This window comes from Mesoplodon mirus (assembly GCF_964341445.2).
Source record: "Mesoplodon mirus genome assembly, chromosome: 5".
Lineage (NCBI taxonomy): Eukaryota > Metazoa > Chordata > Mammalia > Artiodactyla > Ziphiidae > Mesoplodon > Mesoplodon mirus.
In genome coordinates, this window is record NC_138980.1 from 35,174,458 (window position 1) to 35,190,982 (window position 16,525).

A 16,525-nucleotide genomic window follows, 5' to 3' on the forward strand; every position below is an offset into this window, starting at 1 on the left:
ATCCACCTAGAGCGACGCTTGCGCGGGCTGGGAGGGCTGGGAGGGCTGGGAGGGCTGGGAGGGCTGGGAGGGCACCCACCCCAACCCTGATTGGACGGAGCTCCGGGCCTCCGCCCTCTGATTGGACGGTGCTCCAAGCCCTCCCCCCCGGGGCTTCTGAGTGTACACTACTCCGTGACCCGCCCCCGGCACCCTTTAGAAAAGGACTCCAAAAAAAAAAAAAAAAAAAGAAAAGGACTCCAGAACCGGCCCCCGCATTCCTTGATTGGATTGTTCTCCGAGAACCGGCGCTCTGATTGGACGGTACTCCAGTCACTCACCCTATTGAGGACTCAATGTATAGAGCGAGGACAAGCTTCCGGGTTCTGATTGGACAGTTGTTCAGACCCTCCCCGTCCCTCCGCCCAGTTTCACGGGCTCCACCCTAGCGCTTCTGATTATTTCCCGGGCCCCGCCCCCGTCTCCCTTGATTGGACAGTGTTATAGTCCCTAAGGCCTCAGTGATAAGCCGGGACCTTGGTCAAGTCCCCAAGCTGGGCAGAAGTGCGGTTTTTGAGCCCGGGGCGTAGGCTCCCAGCAGAACTTGTTCCTGGGCAGGCGGACGCGGACCGGGACGTCCTGAATCAGTTTCCCCGCGGAGAGACCCTTGTCCAGCGTCGGGACTGGACAAGATGGGCCGGGAGAGGCTGGTGACCTCCAGGGTCAATGGTCGACCCGGGGTCAAAGGTCACCATGGGTCTGTGCCCTTTCTTTAAGAACAAAGAAACGTTCGCCTGTAAGGCAGGATCCGGCCGGGTTTGACGTGTGACCTTTGACACCTACCGCCCTCCTGACCCGCCCGCATATCTGGGCTTGACCAAGTTCTCTGTGTCCCATTTCTTACCCCACAGCATCAGGCTCCCTCCCCACAGGAGGGGGGTACCGTTGGGTCGCCCCCACATCTGAGCAACCCTGAGGTTCAGAGCAAGCCCTTGGTCAGCTTCTCCAGAGAACAGGCCACCTAGGGAGCCCTGTCCAGTCCAGCCACACTGACCCGCAGTCCACGCACCGCCCTCACTCGCCCAACTTCCCTCCTCCCCTCCTCACACAGACTAAAAAAGCCCTTTTCTTTGTGGCTGGAGAGGCTGACACATCGCTGAGATCCGAGCCTCAGCCCCGTTGCAACAATCTTTGTGAATAAAGTTTCTCTAAGTATAGATTAGTTTTTTATTAAACATACTTTTATTTTTTCGGCTGCACCATGGGGCATGTGGGATATTACTTCCCCTACCAGGGATCGAACCCGTGCCACCTGCAGTGGAAGCACGGAGCCCTAACCACTAGAACGCCAGAGAACTCCCATAAACATACTTTTAAAATGATGAATCCTGCAGCTTCCTGAGAGCTTGGTTCTAGGGCCATTTTGCCCAGGGTGATATGGCACTGGGATATCCTTTCCCAGTGGATACCCATTTGGGTTGATGTGCATCCAATTTTTGTGGCTCTATGGTAGAGCCATAGCGGCTGAACCACTTGCAGAATTCGATGGCAATTGTGGGCCTGGGAGCTTGACTTGCAAATACCTTTCAAATCAAGGTGCTCAGCTAGCAAAGGTGATGGCAGCCTCTCTGAAACTGCCATCATTGGACTTAACTGGCACAATTAAAGCCTCAGTTATGGGTGGCTGAATCTAGAAGCTCCCAACAGTCCAAGGTGTTGCCCAGAAGGATGATGAGATGGTTCTGTTGCAAATAGGTTTTAAATCATATGACCAGATTTGGGTGTATGTGGTTCATAAGGTATCAGGTTGTTTGCCAATTAAAATACATGTGGCTGAGGTTGGAACTCCAGCACTAGCCTGCAAGGACTTTAGTCAATAATAATGTATCAGTGATAAAATAAACAAGGTCCTACTGTCTAGCACAGGGAACTGTATTCAACATCCTGTGATGAACCGTAATGGAAAAGAATATGAAAAAGAATGTATATATATATATATATATATATATATATATATATATATATATATATATAACTGAATCACTTTGTTGTACAGCAGAAATTAACACATTGTAAATCAACTATACTTCAATAAAACTAAAAACCTTAAAAAAAAAGATTGTGATATTCCAAACTCAACCTCCATAGCTTTTATAACAACCATTCAAATTAAAGAAAAGGTAGTTAAAAAAAGAAAGTCCCTGGGTCTCCCTGGTGGCACAGTGGTTGAGAGTCCGCCTGCCGATGCAGGGGATACGGGTTCGTGCCCCGGTCTGGGAGGATCCCATATGCCGCGGAGCGGCTGGGCCCGTGAGCCATGGCCGCTGGGCCTGCGCGTCCGGAGCCTGTGCTCCGCAACGGGAGAGGCCACAACAGTGAGAGGCCCGCATACCGCAAAAAAAAAAAAAAAAAAAAAAAGAAAGTCCCTGCATCTCTCAGTATATTGATGGCAATACTAACTTCTGAAATTCCTCCATGAGTGAGGTGTTGCTTCAGGCTTACTATCTTAAGCAACAGTTCTAGAAGCATCTCTTTGACCTTTACCCAACAATACCCCTCAAGGAAACCAAAATGGTAATTTTAGTGGTTAGTAAGTGTATCTATTCCTACAATCCATCCTGGGCCTGAGGAACTAATCTATGTTTGTTATTTTTATAGGGCATTTTGTAATTTATGATTTTGTAAGTTTCTGTGCACAGGCTTTGCACATTTTTCTTGGACTTTAACATTTTGCTTCTGATTTATAAGCGCTTTTAAAACTATTAATTAGGGTTTCTCTGGTGGCGCAGTGGTTAAGAGTCTGCCTGCCAATGCAGGGGACACAGGCTCGAGCCCTGGCCCAGGAGGCTCCTACATGCCACGGAGCAACTAAGCCCATGCGCCACGACTACTGAGCCTGCGCTCTAGAGCCCGCCAGCCACAACTGCTGAGGCCCGTGTGCCTAGAGCCCGTGCTCCGCAACAGAAGCCACTGCAATGAGAACCCCGTGCACCGCAAGAGTGGCCCACGCTCGCCCCAACTGCAGGGAGCCACCCGCGCAGCAACGAAGACCCAATGCAGCCAAAAAAAAAAACCTATTAATGATATTGCATTTTTTGCTATGACAGCATTGAAAACATTTCCAAGTTATTATGTCTTTCATCATTTATGACGTTTTTACTTTTTTTTTTCAAATCTTGTCATCATTCTATTTATAGTTTTACTTTGGATGTCCTGACTTTCACTCCCTAAGTATACAGAAATACTGATGTTTTCTTTTCGTTTTTTTTTTTGTTTTTTTTTTTTTAGCTTCATTGGGTCTTCGTTGCGGCACGTGGGACCTTCCTTGTGGCACATGGGATCTTTCATTGCAGCGCCCAGACTCTTTGTTGCAGCATGGGCTTCTCTCTAGTTGTGGCACATGGGCTCCAGAGCATGCAAGCTCAGTACTTGTGGCACACAATCTCTCTAGTTGCAGTGCACGGGCTTTAGAGCACAAAGGCTTAGATGTCCTGCGGCATGTGGGATCTTAGTTCCCCAACCAGGGATAGAACCCGTGTCCCTGCAGAGGAAGCGTGGAGTCTTAACCACTGGACTGCCAGAGAAGTCCCTATTTTTTTAAGTTTAAATCTTTATCCCATCTGGAATTTATCTGGATGTAGTAGAAAGAGGGCTGAGATTGAATCATCTTTTGCCATAAATCATCATATACAGTATTTTATTATATTCTTGTGTCTGTTTATAGACTCTCAAGGGTGTATATGTTCATTCCAAGATTTCTCAACAATGGCACGATTGTTATTTTGAGTCAGATAATTCCTTGTTTCTGAGGGCCATTTCAATTATTTGTATTCATTCGGTATTTTAACTGGTAATCTGATCAGAAGTTCTTCCTCATTCTTCATTTACATTTGCCTACCTACTCCTTGCACTACTTTCAGAAATTCTTTTATAATTAGCTTATTATGAGGCATAAAGTACTTCTTGATGCAAATTTGGTTGGAAATTTCTCTCAATTTTATGGCTAGGTTTAGAGAGACCTGCATCTTTGAACTGAGGAGTCTTCAATCCAACAATATTATTTATATATCCATGAAGGTGACACCTTTGTCACTTCATCAGGAAACACTTTTAAATGTTCTTATATGGATCCTGCACATGGCATTAAGCCTATCCTGCAATATCTAATATATAGTTTCCCAGAAAATGCAATTTTAGTCCAATAATGTATTTTATTATGTAAATCATATATATTTAATCAGTAACTAGTAAATTGCCAGTAGTTCTAACAGTTTTATAGTTGTTTCATCTTTAGTTTCTCATGAAAGCAATGCTATCACCTCCAATCACAATATTTATTCCTATCCTTTATAGGGCTCATTGTCTATTCTGACATGATCTTATAACAGATTAAAGCAATGATAAATAATTGAGGTGAAAATAGACATATTTGTTTGGTTGCTCCTTTCAGTCGTTAGTCCTACTGATATCAGTTCCTCTTCACTTCCTGCTCTCAAACACCTTCAATGAGTAGCAGCCTGGCCCGGCAGTCATTGCCTAAAATCGATCAGAGAAAATTTAGTAATAATAATAATAATAATGGCAGTGTCTCTAGCAGCTAAGCTTGTGAAATAAGGCCATAGACTTCTTTCCAATAGTGCTGAAATTACGTCGGGGAGACAGACAATAAGCACCAAATAAACTCACAGAAAATGAGGCGTATAAATGCAAGAGAGATTCCTCTTAGAGCAATTAACAAAAGGAGAGATAATGCTTCGGGGGGGGGGCTCCTCAAAAGGTCACGTGAGAGAGAGACCTTTACACTGAGACCAAGGAGTAGAACACGAGGTGCCTGACTGTGGGGAGAGAGAGGAGGGGATGTTTTCTTCTTACAGGGAAAATGTCACTGATTTTTTAATTGATGGATTAGATCTGCAGAATGGAGAGAGGGTGGTGCTGGACCCCTGCAGACCTATGGCAACAGAAGCTGGGGGAGAGGGGTGCCTCCGCCCAGATTTTAAACAAAATAACGGAGGGAAGGGCATTCCCTGGCAGTCCAGTGGTTAGGACAGGGCGCTTCCACTGCAAGGGGCATGGGTTCCATCCCTGGTCCGGGAACTAAGATCCTTCAAGCCACGCGGCCAAACAAAGGAAAAAAATAGAGAAAATAACGGAGGAAAGGACAAAGAATATAAATGGAAACATTGACAAGAAAAATCCTGACCATACGCTAAAATGATAGAAATGAAATCTTACATAAACAAACCAGAATCAGATCTAAGTGCATTAAAAAAAAAAATCAGATTTCGAGACCAAAGTGGAAAAAATACGGTTTCCCTGAAAACTCAGACACAATGATATCAATTTTCAGTGTAGGTGCTGGTATACTAGAGGTCGTGGTCTCTAAAGCCCCAGGTCGACACCTGACCCTGGAAGTCACCAGTCTCCCGCGTCCTGTACAGTCCCGCCTCCAGACACGGGGTGCTCCGCGTGGAAACTGAGTCAGGACATCCGAGACCAGAAAGGAGTACGAAGAAGGACCGTCGAGCTGTGGGCTGACGCCAAGTCCGACCAGCAGGCAGCGAGTTCCGTTCGGAGACCGCATCCCGTGCAGGTAGTTCCGCGTCCAGGGTAGAAGGCCGGACAAAGACAGGGCAGAAGCTGAGAATCCACATTTCCGCCCGGCTCTTCCACGTGATCCCTGCCCCCGCCCATATCCCAGACAGGGTCGGTGCAGACACTCAAGTTGCCCAATCAGGGGCGCCGGGGCCTGTAGCACTATCCTCAGAGGCTCCAAAGGTGGTGCCCGAAGCGCTGTGCAATCAGAGTGCGTGCGTCGGGGAACTACCCAATCAGAGTCCCCATGGGGAGGGAGTACTTGGAGAACCGTCCAATCAGAGGGCGAGGAAACCCAATTCTATCCAATCAGGGCGTGGGGCCCGGAACACCGTCCAATCAGGGCCGGGGGGCGGGCACGCTCCCAGCCCGTGTAGGGAGTCGTTCTCGGCCGGCAGTGGTGCTGGTGCGCGACTCCGCGCAGCCCGAGGTTAATCTTCCCCATCGCTCTCACCTGCCCAGGTCGCGGGGCCGCGAGACCGCGGGAAGGACTCCCGGCAGAGTCCGGAGCGGGGCGGAGATGGTGAGTGCGCTGGCCGGGTCGGAGACTGGGAGGGGCTGGTTCGAACCGGCAGGAACCAGCTGGAAGCTGACGCGGGCCGGGGTCTCCACGCCCCTCCCCCAGGGTCCCGGCCAGAGTCCCCGCCCTTGGTCGCGGGGTGGCGGGTCCCCCTGTGTCCCCTGCTTTTTCTTTACTGACTCATCAAGCTTCCTAAACTATGAGGCTTTAAACGAGGGGATCTTTTAATTTCTCATTTGTTTATCGCAACCACAGGGGGGAGGGTATATAGCACTTATTAGACATTCAAGGTGTTTTTCATTAAATGGATGGATTCTGGTGCCCATGGGATTGAGTTTCTCGCATGTAAAAAACTAGGATTAGAGTCAGCATTTGAAGTACAAAGAATGAGTTGCAATTACAGTGAACCTGTAGATGAATTCGAGGGTGGATCTACATCCTGTACGGTATTGAACTTTGCGATCCACGGTCTTGGTATGTCTCTCCATTAATTTCCTTTAATAATGTTCTACTGTTTTCGTCATGTTTTACAAAACCTTTGTTAGACTTGTTCTGCATGTAATGTTGATGCTGATTTAAATGGTATCTTAAAAAAAAACTGTTCCTGGTACATAGAAGTAAACTCATTTTTGAGCATTTTTCTTAGTGTCTTTGTTAGGTGCAAGCATAGATTTTAATTATTGATCTGTAAAATCTTTGAATCTTTACTTACAAAATCTTACCTGCAAATAATGATACTTAAGTTTTTTTCTTGTCCTGTCATTTTACCTTTTTCTTTTCTTTTTAAATGATTCATCAGGACCTCCTGTCCAGTGTAGAATAAGGTACTCTGTGTGTCTTGTCTTCTTGACAAGAGAGCTGTTTTACTATTTCAGATTTTTCATTTAACATTGCAGTAAGTGTTTTTATGCACCATCTTCCCCAGGTAGCCATGTTCCTCCTAGTTCTGATGTATTAAATTTTTATGTCCATTAATGATAGTCATTGTTTTGGATTTGAGGACAACGAATTATGATTTTTCTGCATTTCTATTAATATAGTAAAATGGATTAACTTTTGTATACTGAAAACTACAAAAAAAACTTTAATTTTTATTGGAGTATAGTTGCTTTACAATGTTATGTTAGTTCCTGCTGTACAGCAAAGTGAATCAGTTATACGTGTGCATATATCCCCTCTTTTTAAGATTTCCTTCCCATTAACGTCACCACGGAGCACTGAGTAGAGTTCCTGGTTTTATAAAATGGATTAATTTTTGAACATTATTGCATTCCTAGAATAAAATGAGCTTGGTTGTGGGACTTCCCTGGCGGTCCAGTGGTTAGGACTCCATGCTTCCACTGCAGGGGGCACGGGTTCGATCCCTGGTCTGGGAACTAAGATCCCACATGCCCCATGGCTCGGCAAAAAAAAAAAAAAAAAAAAAAGCTTGGTTGTGCTTGATTATGCACATTACTCATTATTTAGGGAACTAATTTTTAATAGAATTTTGCACCTGTGTTTGTTAATGATAGTTTATTTTTTTCATTTGTACTATTCTGCTCTTGGCATGTCTCTGAAAAAGGAATTGTTTTCTGCTCATAGAATTATTGATCTCGTTAATATTTAATAAAACTAGCCTGTAAAACAATTTGGGATTTTTGTTTCCTTTTTGTGAATGTTTGAAAACACCCTTTTATTATCTTTAAATTACTTTCGACTACTGAGTAGTATGGAAGTACTCAGATTTTAAAATTTTATTTTAGACCATTCCCCTCCTCTCGTGTTTAATCCCTAGAACATCCCTAATTATGTCTGCTTTTTCATTTGTAACTTTATTTGCCCATGCTTTGTTTTTCTTGAAAAAAATTGTCAGAGGTTGCAATCTGATAAGTTCTAAGAGATGTGGTTTGTATGGTTTTTTGTTTTGGACTCGCTGCACAGCTTGTGGGATCTTGGTTCCCCAACCAGGAGTTGAACCCAGGCTCTTGGCAGTGAAACCACAGAGTCCTAACGACTGGACCGCCAGGGAATTCCCAAGAGATGTGTTTTTAGCCTCCCTTTTATATCGTTCATTTTGCCCTTCACATTTCATTCTGTGCTTTCTTCTTTTATTCTGCTTCTCTTTTTCCAGATTCTTGAGTTCATTTTTAGCCCATTGGTACTGTTCTTTCTTTCTTTTTCTGGGAGTAGATGGTGCTTCTGCTCTTGGCTGGGACACTTTGATTCTAGTGTCTCTCCAGTGGGACATGGTGAAGTTAACAAGCACTTGAAACCTTCCCAGAGGTTTTGTGAAATCATGACATTCTGTTTCTAATCCTTATAGTTTAAAAATGCAGTGGCATTAAAAACAAACAAAAAACCAAGCAACGGTATCCATTTCCAATGTTACCCAGATGGTTATGTCTCTGTTATGATTTCACCCTGCCCCAGTCCCTTTGCTCATGTTCCTAGTTCCAAATGCCTTCATTGTCCTGTATTTTACCTACAGCACTTAACCCTTCATCTAGATAATATTCAATTTACTTATTGTCTTCCACCATGAGATTTTAAGATCCATGCAGTTCAGAATTTTTCTCAAGTGCTGTATCTCTATAATTGCATGTAGTAGGAATTATCACCTAAATAGATTTTCAGCAAATGAATGAGTCAGAGCTACAGCTGTATAGAGAAGCAACTTGCCTGAGACAGAGGGCTTTGCCAGGAGAAAGAGCCCAAGGATGTCTGATGTGAAGAGAATGTTCCATTTTTCTAGTCTCCACTGTCCTCTCCAGGAGACAGGCAGAGTCTAGATCTGCACTGTCCACTAGAGCACCCCTGGCCACACATGGCTGTTGAGCTCTTGTACAGCTATCAAAATTGAGTTGGGTGCATGTGTGAGATCCATACCAGATTTCTAGCATTAAGTATGACAAAAATAACATAGACTGTCTCAGTAATTATGTTAGTTATATACTGAAACGATCTGTGTACTTGTATTTAGTGGGCAAAATGAAAATTATTAAAATTTCAATACAGGGACTTCTCTGGTGGTCCAGTGGTTAAGACTCCATGCTCCCAATGCAGAGGGCCCAGGTTCGATCCCTGGCTGGGGAACTAGATCCCACATGTCGCAAGTGAAGATCCCACATGCCGCAACGAAGATCCCACGTGCCGCAACTAAGACCTAGTGTGGCCAAATAAATAAATAAATATTAAAAATTTCAATATGACTTTTTTATAAGGTAGCTACAAGAAAATTCAAATTTGGATATATTGTCTGTATTGTCTTCCTATTTAATGGCACTGCTCCACAGGCCAAACCCAGCCTGCCACCTATTTGCATAAATAAAGTTTTATTGGCACACCACCACATCCATTCTTTGACATGTTGTCTCTGGCTACTTCTGTGTGACAAAGGCAGACCTGAGCAGTTGCAACAAAGACCACATGGCTAGAAAAGCCTAACAATGTACTATCTGACATTTGCAGACAAAGCCTGCTGATCTCTGCTCTAGGTCATTGTACACATTTTGAGGAATAATGGGCATAATCATCCTGTAACATGTATATACAGAAATGCAGCTGCTAGACATTTAGGCTTTTAAAGCAGTCAGACCTACGTACAAGGTTCTAATTGGGTAACATTGAGCATATTATTAATTGATTCTGTCCTTTTGAGTTTCCTCTGCTACATACTGATTGTAATGATATCTACTGTGAGATTTATTATGAGACATAAATGAACTCAGGTGTGCAAAATATTTCACACATCATGGATGCTCAAATAGCACATTTTCTTATTAATGCTGTTGTGAGACTGTTACAGGTTTTTTTTTTTTTTTTTTTTCTTGCGGTATGCAGGCCTCTCACTGTTGTGGCCTCTCCCGTTGCAGAGCACAGGCTCCGGACGCGCAGGCTCAGTGGCTATGGCTCACGGGCCCAGCTGCTCCTCGGCATGTGGGATCTTCCCAGACCGGGGCACGAACCTGCGTCCCCTACATCGGCAGGCGGACTCTCAACCACTGCGCCACCAGGGAAGCCCTGTTACAGGTTTTGATGGCTTTTAAATGTCACCTGATACACAGCAGTGGAAGAGTTAGTTGAATTTTATCTGTGGATAAAAGTTTGTTTTGAGACAGTGCTAGATACCAGAGTACCTTGGTAATTAGTAATTAGAGATGCCCAAAGCAGCTGACTTTACTTACCAGCCTCATGAGAGAGTGTTCCCATTCTGGAGCATTCTAGTTCTGCTGCTGTTTATTGAACATGTAAATCGTATCCCCTGCATTGGACTGTGGCAGCCTATGTTCACACCTCTGCATGTGGAAGCTGATAGAGTGATGCACTTCCTCAAAAGCCAGGCTGTTGGGGGACCCTGCGAGCCATCAGATTCCATGCTCGCGGTTGGGCAGTTATGCCTGTCTGCATGCCACGGAGTGCAGAAGTGACTGCTGTGTGTAGTGCCCCTAGGAGGCTAGTGTATAAGTCAGTGCCTCTGGCTTTTCAGTGGGAGCAGATGTCCTTTGGGAGGAAGGTGCCACCTGATCCCTTTATACCTTTTATGATCTGGGCAGATTCACAGCCAAACCCTTCTGGACTTAATTAATTCATTTCTACAGTGGGCTCAGAACTGCCTCTTCACAGGCAGGAAGGACCAGGGCACTCTTTTCTGGGGAAGGCAAGGCTGTTCTGGTGTCTTGTGACATCAGTGACATCAGTTGAGGAAGAGCCACCACCCATAATTTTGACATCACTCATAATTATCAGCACTCAGGCCCCTGAATGCAGGCACTGTCGTGAGGTCTGAAGTCTTAGGCTTCCCTTCTCTTGGCTGGGCTCCAACTTGTCAGTACACTGACTGCCTCCTGGAGAGCATGGAGAGAAAGGAAAAGGTGCTGTTTTATAAAAGAACAGGAGACAGATAAGTAAATATTAATGCTTCGCATAAAGGTGGACCTGCCAGTTTATGATGGATTGGAATTTTCCAAGGAACTATATCTATCTCAGGGCCTGGGTTGAAGGTTGGGCATAATCAGGCCTCTTGAGAATCAAATTGTTCGTGAGGGGGCAAGCAAGAAATGCCTCTGGACCCTCACTGTGTTTTAATTCATTAAAACCTCATCCAGGCCTGACTTAGTTTCATATCATGCTTTGGCCTGTATTGGACCACGAAGAAGGAGATGAAATCATTTTCATTACAAGGAACTGATGTTTTTAAAGATAAAATACTTGTTTTATTTGTACAGTATTTCTTCCATATCTCCAATGTATTGTGGACTGTTCTGGACCCTTCAGATGGAGGGGAAGAGTGGAAGGAGCCAGAGTCAAACTAGAGAGATGGGTGTTAAATCTATGAGGCAGGCTGGCATCTTGGAGGAAGTCAGCACTGAAGAGAGGGGAAGAGATGATGACAGAGCCCTAGAGTTGATGGGAGACCACAGAACCATGGATGAACTTGCTGTGAATTGAGTCCTGGTTCCCCAGTACTGTCAGCCTCCCCCTTCCTTCTGCACACACAGGTGGAGAGTGGTACCTTGCTAAACCAGAATTTGTTGGATGTTTTAGGAGTCAGTGGTTTTTGAAGATGTGGCTATGGACTTCACCCCAGAGGAGTGGGCTTTGTTGGATCCGGCTCAGAGGAACCTCTCCAGAGATGTGATGCTGGAGACCTTCAGGAACCTGGCCTCAGTGGGTATGGATGACATCATTGCTTTACTGACTCTCTAGAGGACAGGTATCCCCAGGCTATTGAGCTTGCTCTAGAACTTGGGCTGAACAGTGGGAATTTATTGCTAAGTAAGATAGACATGGTCACATTACTATGGAGCATATAGTCTAACAGCTTTCTCATGTATGTATGAAACCTACTACTTTCTCATTAAATGTTTTTAGCCTCTGTTAAGGGTTATAACTGTTCCTTAAGAGGAACAGCCCTTGTTGAGGAACATTACATTTGGAAATATTAATTAGAAAAAGAAATTACTCTTCTTTCTGTGGAAGTTGAATTTTGCAGATATGTTAGCTTCCCTTTTTTTGACTTTTTATCCATCCTCATGAATGGCCTTGCCCACGTTGAAAGACCTTCCATAGTTCCTCTTTGAAAGTTGATATTTAGGCATATGCATTTTGTCCAATTCCATCCTATGTTGCTTCCTGACAATAGGGCACTTATGTCACCAGAAGTCTCAATCTTCATGGAAGTATTTCCAGTAAATTGCCCACCATTCTGTCTTCTTGTCCTTATTACTGTCAAAGTCCTGAAGTAGCCAGAACTCCTCCAATTCTTTTTTTATGCAAAAGCGTATTTTTCCTTATAAAATTTATCTCTTGGGTTGCTCTTGGAAAGAAATGTACATGTTTCCTACTTATTTTCTTGCCTTAATCCCACAAGTTCATTCCAAAGAAAGTAAACTTGTTACTATTTTTCATATTATGGCACTCAAAATCAATGGGTTAAGTCCTCTACAGTGAATGTTTGGGGAAGAAGTATGAAATGAACAGAATATAGTAAGTTTCAGAAGAAATAATTCCTGGTTCTTCATTTTAGGAGAAAACTGGAAATGCCATAGCATTGAAGATGAGCACAAGAACCAGGGAACACATTTGAGGTGAGTGACACATACATTAGAGAAAGTAGGTCTCAGGAGAGAGTGCTATGATATTAATAAGTGTGTAGATATATGTCAGATCTTAAGTGTTTACAGAGAATTTTCACAAGACAATTTTATAAACATGATACAGTTGTTGGCTGATTGAGACGTAGTTCAGTTGTAAACAATTGTCAGGAAAAAAAAATCCCATATATAACAAACAGTGAAAATGGTACCTCAGGTTGAGCCCTCTGTCAGAGCACTCAGCTTATATCACTTTGAAACAATTCTAACAGGGCAAGAAACATACACATTCACTGAAAATGGTAAAAGTGTAATCATATATATATATATATATATATATATTTTTTTTTTTTTTTTTTTTTTTTTTTCCGGTAAGCGGGCCTCTCACTATTGTGGCCTCTCCCTTGTGGAGCACAGGCTCTGGACGTGCAGGCTCAGCAGCCATGGCTCACGGGCCCAGCCGCTCCGCGGCATCTGGGATCTTCCCGGACCAGGGAACGAACCCGTGTCCCCTGCATCGGCAGGCGGACTCTCAACCACTGCACCACCAGGGAAACCCTAAAAGTGTAATCATATTAATCATTAAAAGCCATAATGAATTGTTAACAAATCATTAGTAATATGATTCCTATTTTTAACAGATGGCGTGTGGTGGAGATACCCTCAGAAAATAATGAAAGTAATCAATGTGGAGAAACCAACCAGATTTCCAATCTTATTGTACATAAGAGACTTTCTACTGGAGTAAAATCCTATGAATACAATAAGTTTGAAAAACCCATCATGGATTCTTCATCCCTCAAGAGTCCCATAGCATCATCTCAACATGGACAAAAACCCTATCAATGTAAGGAATGTGGGAGAACTTTTATTTCTTATTCATCCTTTGGGGCACACATAAGAGCTCACACTGAAGAGAAACCCTATGCATGTAAAGAATGTGGAAAAGCCTTTATATATTTCTCCAAACTTAGAGTCCATATAAGAACTCACACTGGAGAGAAGCCTTATGAATGTGAAAAATGTGGGAGAAACTTCAGATCTCCCTCAAACCTTTGGACACATAGAGAAACTCATACTGTTGAGAAACCCTATGCTTGTAAAGAATGTGAGAAATCCTTCTCTTCTCCCTCTTCTCTTAGAAAACATGTGAAGGTTCACAGTGCAGAAAAAGCCTATGAATGTAAAGAATGTGGAAAAGCCTTCCTTCATTCTTTTTACCTGATCATACATGCAAGGATGCACACTGGAGAGAAAGCCTATAGATGTGTGGAATGTGGGAAAGCCTACAGCTGGCCCTCAGACCTTAGGATTCACATGAGGACACACTCTGGAGAAAAGCCTTATGAATGTAAACTGTGTGGAAAATCTTTCAGTTCTCCTTCGTCCTTTAAGGGACATTTGCGAACTCACACTGGAGAGAAACCTTACGCATGTAACAAATGTGGGAAAGCCTTCAGTAGTCCTTCATACTTTAGAACACATGTGCGAATTCACACTGGAGAGAAACCCTATGTGTGTAAGCAATGTGGGAAAGCTTTCAGTTGGTCATCATCTTTTCGAGGACATTTGAGAACTCACAGTAGAGAGAAACCGTATGAATGTAAGGAATGTGGTAAAGCTTTCAGTAGGCTTTCATCCTTACAAAGACATGTGAGAATTCACACTGGGGAGAAACTCTGAATGTCAGCAGTGTGGGAAAGCCTTTTATACTCCCCTATCCTTAAAAAAAAAAACATGGTAACTCAGGAAGGAAACTCCATGCCAGTTCCAATGATGGAAGGCCTGCATGCAGTTTACATGTATTGTGCACCACAAATGGCATAGCATTGGAAAATATTTACGAAGGTCTTGGATATACTGTTGGCTTTATTAGCGCCTTATTCTTAAAGTAGATCCCTATCACACTATTTCCAGTTCTTTCTGAGAATAACATCTAGGAGATAATAATTCTTTAAGTTATTACTTTGCCAGGGCTGCCCTAACAGATTGCCACAGAGTTGGTGGCTTAAAGAAACAAATGTATTTTCTTCCAGTTCTGGGTACTAAAAATTGGAAATCAGGCGTTATTAGGGTTGGTTCCTCATGAGGGTTCTGAAGAAGAATCAGATCCATGTGCTCTACAAACTTCCAGTGGCTACAGCAATCCCTGGTGTTCTTGGCTTATGGACGCCATCATTTATTTATTTTTTTTTTGGGCGGGGCATACTGTGAGACACGCAGGGTCTTAGTTCCCTGACCAGGGATTGAAACTGCGCCCCCTGCAGTGGAAGCACAAAGTCCCAACCACTGCACTGCCAGGAATAGACACAACCGTGCATCATTCCAATTTCTGTCTTAATTTTTTTTTTTTTTTTTTTTTTTGCGGGACATGGGCCTCTCACTGTTGTGGCCTCTCCCGTTGCAGAGCGCAGGCTCCAAACGCACAGGCTCCGCAGCCATGGCTCACAGGCCCAGCTGCTCCGCGGCATGTGGGATCTTCCCGGACCAGGGCACGAACCGGTGTCCCCTGCATCGGCAGGTGGACTCTCAACCACTGCGCCACCAGGGAAGCCCTGTCTTAATTTTTTTAATTAATTAATTTAATTTTGGCTGCATTGGGTCTTCATTGATGCACACAGGCCTTCCCTAGTTGCGGCAAGCGGGGGCCACTCCTCGTTGAGGCACACAGGTTTCTCACTGCGGCGGCCTCTCTCGTTGTGGAGCACGGGCTCTAAGTGCATGGACTTCAGTAGTTGTAGCGCACGGGCCCAGCTGCTCCACGGCATGTGGGATCCTCCTGGACCAGGGCTCGAACCCGTGTCCCCTGCATTGGCAGGTGGATTCCCAACCACTGTATCACCAGGGAAGCCCAATTTCTGTCTTAACATCCCCTTCTCTTGTAAGGACACCTGTCATTGGATTCAGGGCGCACTCTAGAATGATCTCATCTTGAGATCCTTATTACATTTACAAAGACTCTTTTTCCAAATAAGTTCACATTCACGGGTTCTAAGTGGACATATCTTTGGCGGGGAGGGGGAAGGCACCATTCTACCCACTACATACCTTGTCAGCCAAATTACATACCTTTTGGTATACAGTGTTTTCATCATGAATTGCTTATATAAAGGTTATTTACACTATGAAATCTTTTGGACCCATAGATCTTTTGAAGTGTGTGTGTGTGTGTGTGTGTATATATATATTTTTTTTCCACAGCACATGGCATGTGGGATCTTAGTTTCCCCAACCAGGGATCAAACCTGCACCCCCTGAAGTAGAAGTGTGAAGTCTTAACCACTGGACTGCCAGAGAAGTTCCCCTGAGTGTATTTTAAAATACGTAACTAGTGGAATGTTAGTTTTATTTGTTTCTAATTATTATTATGTTCCAGTCCACAATTTGGATCTTCCTGCAAGCTCCAACATGTCCACCCACACCACTGATTTTATACTTTCTTGGTTGATGACCTTCTCTGACATTCTCTCTTTTCTCCAGTTCTTACCATATTTGTGTTGGGTCTAATTTGTGTAGTGAATATCTTATATCTAGTGGCCCTGTGTTCCTGACTCTATCCTGAAAGTTACAGTTGTGATGTCAGAAAACACTTAGGACTTTATTTCCTGATTGCATTGTTGAGTGGTTGCATTTACCCTGTACTTTTTGTTTCCAGACAGTTCCACATGAGAGATGGGCACTGTATAGTTATATGAAGCAGATTGTGTGAGTTTTCTGTTATTCACAGCTGAATGCAGTCTCTAAACAATGAACTTAATATGTGGTCAGTAATTAAAATTTTCATGCTTGCAAAATAAGATACATATTTTTTAAGTCCGACACAAGGTTCTGTACATATTTCTTAGAAAAATCCAAG

General features: G+C 43.7%; 1 protein-coding gene across 1 annotated transcript; it reads left to right on the forward strand.

Moving 5' to 3' along the window:
- Positions 1-5,766: 5,766 nt before the first annotated feature.
- Positions 5,767-15,968, forward strand: LOC309805738 (uncharacterized protein). The gene is made up of 4 exons (XM_082623906.1): positions 5,767-6,097; positions 11,621-11,747; positions 12,603-12,663; positions 13,311-15,968. The coding sequence occupies exons 1-4, from the start codon at positions 5,822-5,824 to the stop codon at positions 14,350-14,352; spliced, it is 1,506 nt and encodes a 501-aa protein (XP_082480032.1). The 5' UTR covers positions 5,767-5,821; the 3' UTR covers positions 14,353-15,968.
- Positions 15,969-16,525: the final 557 nt, after the last annotated feature.